The sequence below is a fragment of the Juglans microcarpa x Juglans regia genome, chromosome 6D (genome assembly GCF_004785595.1).
Source record: "Juglans microcarpa x Juglans regia isolate MS1-56 chromosome 6D, Jm3101_v1.0, whole genome shotgun sequence".
Classification (NCBI taxonomy): domain Eukaryota; kingdom Viridiplantae; phylum Streptophyta; class Magnoliopsida; order Fagales; family Juglandaceae; genus Juglans; species Juglans microcarpa x Juglans regia.
The window spans coordinates 27,485,393-27,489,377 of record NC_054604.1 but is presented as its reverse complement, the minus strand read 5'-3'; the positions used below and the strand labels follow the sequence as shown (position 1 = coordinate 27,489,377).

General features: G+C 43.4%; 1 protein-coding gene across 1 annotated transcript; it reads left to right on the top strand.

The window, feature by feature from the left end:
• The first annotated feature begins 541 nt into the window (after nucleotides 1-541).
• Nucleotides 542-2,802, top strand: LOC121235493 (nuclear pore complex protein NUP98A-like). Its single transcript, XM_041131842.1, has 3 exons — nucleotides 542-743; nucleotides 1,682-2,706; nucleotides 2,793-2,802. The coding sequence occupies exons 1-3, from the start codon at nucleotides 714-716 to the stop codon at nucleotides 2,800-2,802; spliced, it is 1,065 nt and encodes a 354-aa protein (XP_040987776.1). The 5' UTR covers nucleotides 542-713.
• The last annotated feature ends 1,183 nt before the right edge of the window (nucleotides 2,803-3,985 follow it).

The window sequence follows — 3,985 nt, the reverse complement described above, 5'->3', positions numbered from 1 at the left end:
TTTCCAATTACGTATCGACCTTTGTTGTATAATAATAGTTTGCAAAGATGGAATAATGGGCCTTTGAATCCCTGGTTATTGACGAACACATTGCATTCTTTGTTTGATCTGTTTTCTTTCGCTAGGGAACTTGGATTTGATTGGAGGCTCTTGTATATTGAGTATCATAAATGGTTTAAATTTTCAAATTCGATCATAGAGCAAACAAAAAGTTTGGATTTCTGCCATCAATATTAAATTTTATTTTTATTTTTCAGTAATTTTGTTGTGCTCTTTCTGTAGATCAAACATTCATGTTTATTTTCTTAGTGTGCGATGTACTTGCATTTATTCACATTTTAGTGATTTTTTACTCCTTTTTATCTGCACATCTTGGGCTATATTTAGGTTTTTGTTTGAGCTCCTTTTTGAAGGGAGAAAAAATTAATGTGTTTGTTAATGTAACAGCTTTTGGGCAGTCATCTAGTAGCCCATTTGGGTCCCTATCAGTCTTTGGGCAGAACAACAATGCAAATAACAATTCTTTTGCTCCAAATTTCGTAGCCCAACCCCTTTTCGTTCACAAACTGGGGGTTCCACCTTTTGGGGTACATCAACAGGAGTGTTTGGCGCAGCCCAATCTTCTTCACCTTTCTCTTCGACAACCACTTTCGGGGCTTCATCATCCCCGGCTTTTGGGAGCACAGTGCCTGCTTTTGGAACATCTTCTACTCATGCCTTTCGTGGTTCGTCATCATCATTTGGTGATATGCCTAACAGCTGTTTTGTACTGGTCCATGCGTGAGCATTGTAATATTCTCCTGGTGTGGTATATGAATAATGAGATAAACAATTTTGGGCATGCATATGTAGATCTTGTTTTGTTTCATTCAAATGCCATTCCAAACTTTCGAGTATCCATCTGTGGAAGACAAGTTTATGCTTGAGCGTAAATGTGATTTTTTTTCTTTTTGAAAATATGTCCTCTAACTAATATTCCTAGGTAGTTGATATAATACTGGAAAGCTTTTGACTGATTTTTTTTAATAAGTTTGTTAATGGAGACTTGAAATTTTCACACTGTTTTAAAGGAATATCATGTCTCTTGAACTTGTTCTCTCCTTGCTGGACAAGTTATTCATCAGTTTATGGTATTTATTACATTATTTGGATGCGTTTCTATCTTGTATGTGCAATTACATTGGAATTCAATAGGAAAGGGCAAGGGCATGAATTCATGAGGCAAAGGAATATCACAAACGATGCAATAAAACTTACAAATTTAGAACAATGAGTATTTATTCTTGCTGCAGCCTTTCTTCTTCTTCTTCTTTTTCTTCTTTTTTCTTTTTTTTTTTTTTTTTTTTTTTTTTTTTTTTTTTTTTTTTTATCATCATTGGCAAGGAATTAGTGTCTTCGCTCAAAATTGAATGAATTATTAAACAATAATCGAGGTAGTAATTTGCTTGAATTTTGAGTACATGGATGCTTGCTTATTCCTTTTCCTTGCACTATGTTCTTTCCTTGGTGTTTTTTCCTCGTCTATCATGAGTGACCATTCTCTAATATTGGTGATGTAGACTTCATTAAAGTAGAGTAATTTCTTCTTTGCTTCTTCTAAAATGCCCTATTATATACATAATATGTTTTCCTTCTTTATTGTAAACTTCTACTAGAATTCATGTCACTTTTGTCTCTATAGGATCCTGTCTTTGGTCAGAAGGCTTCTTTTGGAAGGTTTGGATCCACTTCTACTCTAGCAAGTCCCTTTGGAAGCACAAATCACCAATCACAACCAGCATTTGGGAGTAGCATATTTGGTTCCACCTCGCCATTCGGTGCGACCAATCAGTCTGCGTTCGGTGCAAGTAGCACCCCTGCTTTTGGTGCTACAAGCACTCTTGCATTTGGTTCTACAAGTGCCCTTGCATTTGGTGCTATGAGCACCCCTGCCTTTGGTGCTACAAGCACGCCCACTTTAGGTGCTACGAGCACCCCAACTTTTGGTACAACAGCAAGCCTTGCATTTGGTAGCACAGAGACTGCGTTTGGTGTGTCAAATGCTCATGTATTTAGATTTGGTGGAGCATTTGGAGCATCAAGCAGCCCTTTATTTGTTTCCTCAAGCACTCCTACGTTTGGTACCTCAAGCACTCCAGTGTTCGGCACCTTAAGCACTCTTGCATTTGGTGCTACAAGTGCCCCTGCATTTAGTGCTACGAGCACCCCTGCATTTGGTGCTACAAGCGCCCCTGCCTTTGGTGCCACAAGCATGCCTACTTTTGGTGCTACGAGCACCCCAGCCTTTGGTACAACAGCAAGCCCTGCATTTGGTAGCATAGAGATTGCGTTTGGTGTGTCAAATGCTCCTGTATTTGGATCTAGTGGAGCATTTGGAGCATTAAGCAGCCCTTTATTTGGTTCCTCAAGCACTCATATGTTTGGCACCTCAAGCACTCCAGCGTTCGACACCTCAAGTACTCCAGTGTTCGGCACCTCAAGCACTCCTGCATTCAGCACCTCAAGCACTCCAGAGTTCGGCACATCAAGTACTCCTACGTTTGGCACCTCAAGCACTCCTGCATTCAGCACCTTAAGCACTCCAGCATTCGGCACATCAAGTACTCCTGCGTTTGGCACATCAAGCACTCCTATGTTTGGTACCTCAAGCACTTCAGCGTTCGGCACATCAAGTAGTCCTGCGTTTGGCACATCAAGCACTCCTATGTTTGGTACCTCAAGCACTCTAACGTTCAACACCTCAAGCACTCCTGCATTTGGTGCTACAAGCACCCCAGCCTTTGGTTCAATAGCAAGGCCTGAATTTGGTAGCACAGAGATTGCGTTTGGTGTGTCAAATACTCATGTATTTGGATCTGGTGGAGCATTTGGAGCATCAAGCAGCCCTTCATTTGGTTCCACAAGCACTCCTATGTTTGGCACCTCAAGCACTCCAGCTTTCGGCACCTCAAGCACTCCCGTGTTCAGCACATCAAGCATTCCTGCATTCAGCACCTCAAGCACTCCAGCGTTCGGCACATCAACTCCAGCGTTCGGCACATCAAGTACTCCTGCGTTTGGCATATCAAGCACTCCTATGTTTGGTACCTCAAGCACTCCAACGTTCGGCACCTCAAGTACTCCTGCATTTGGTGCTACAAGTGCCCTTACGTTGGGAGCTACGAGCACCCCTGCATTTGGTGTTACGAGCACCCCAGCCTTTGGTAAGACAGCAAGCCCTGCATTTGGTAGCACAGAGATTGCGTTTGGTGTGTCAAATGCTCCTGTATTTGGATCTGGTGGAGCATTTGGAGCATCAAGCAGCCCTTTATTTGGTTCCTCAAGCACTCCTATGTTGGGCACCTCAAGCACTCCAGCGTTCTGCACCTCAAGCACTCCAGCGTTCGGCACCTCAAGCACTCCTGCATTCAGCACCTCAAGCACTCTAGCATTCGGCACATCAAGTATTCCTGCGTTTGGCACATCAAGCACTCCTATGTTTGGTACCTCAAGCACTCCAGCGTTCGGCACATCAAGTACTCCTGCGTTTGGCACATCAAGCACTCCTATGTTTGGTACCTCAAGCACTCCAGCGTTCAGCACTCCAGCGTTCAGCACATCAAGTACTCCTGCGTTTAGCACATCAAGCACTCCTATGTCTGGTACCTCAAGCACTCTAACGTTCAACACCTCAAGCACTCCTGCATTTGGTGCTACGAGCGCCCCTGCATTTGGTGCTACAAGCACCCCTGCCTTTGGTGCTACAAGCATGTTTGCTTTTGGTGCTACGAGCACCCCAGCCTTTGGTACAACAGCAAGCCCTGCATTTGGTAGCACAGAGATTGCGTTTGGTGTGTCAAATGCTCCTGTATTTGGATCTGGTGGAGCATTTGGAGCATCAAGCAGCCCTTTATTTGGTTCCTCAAGCACTCCTATGTTGGGCACCTCAAGCACTCCAGCGTTCGGCACATCAAGTATTCCTGCGTTTGGCACATCAAGCACTCCT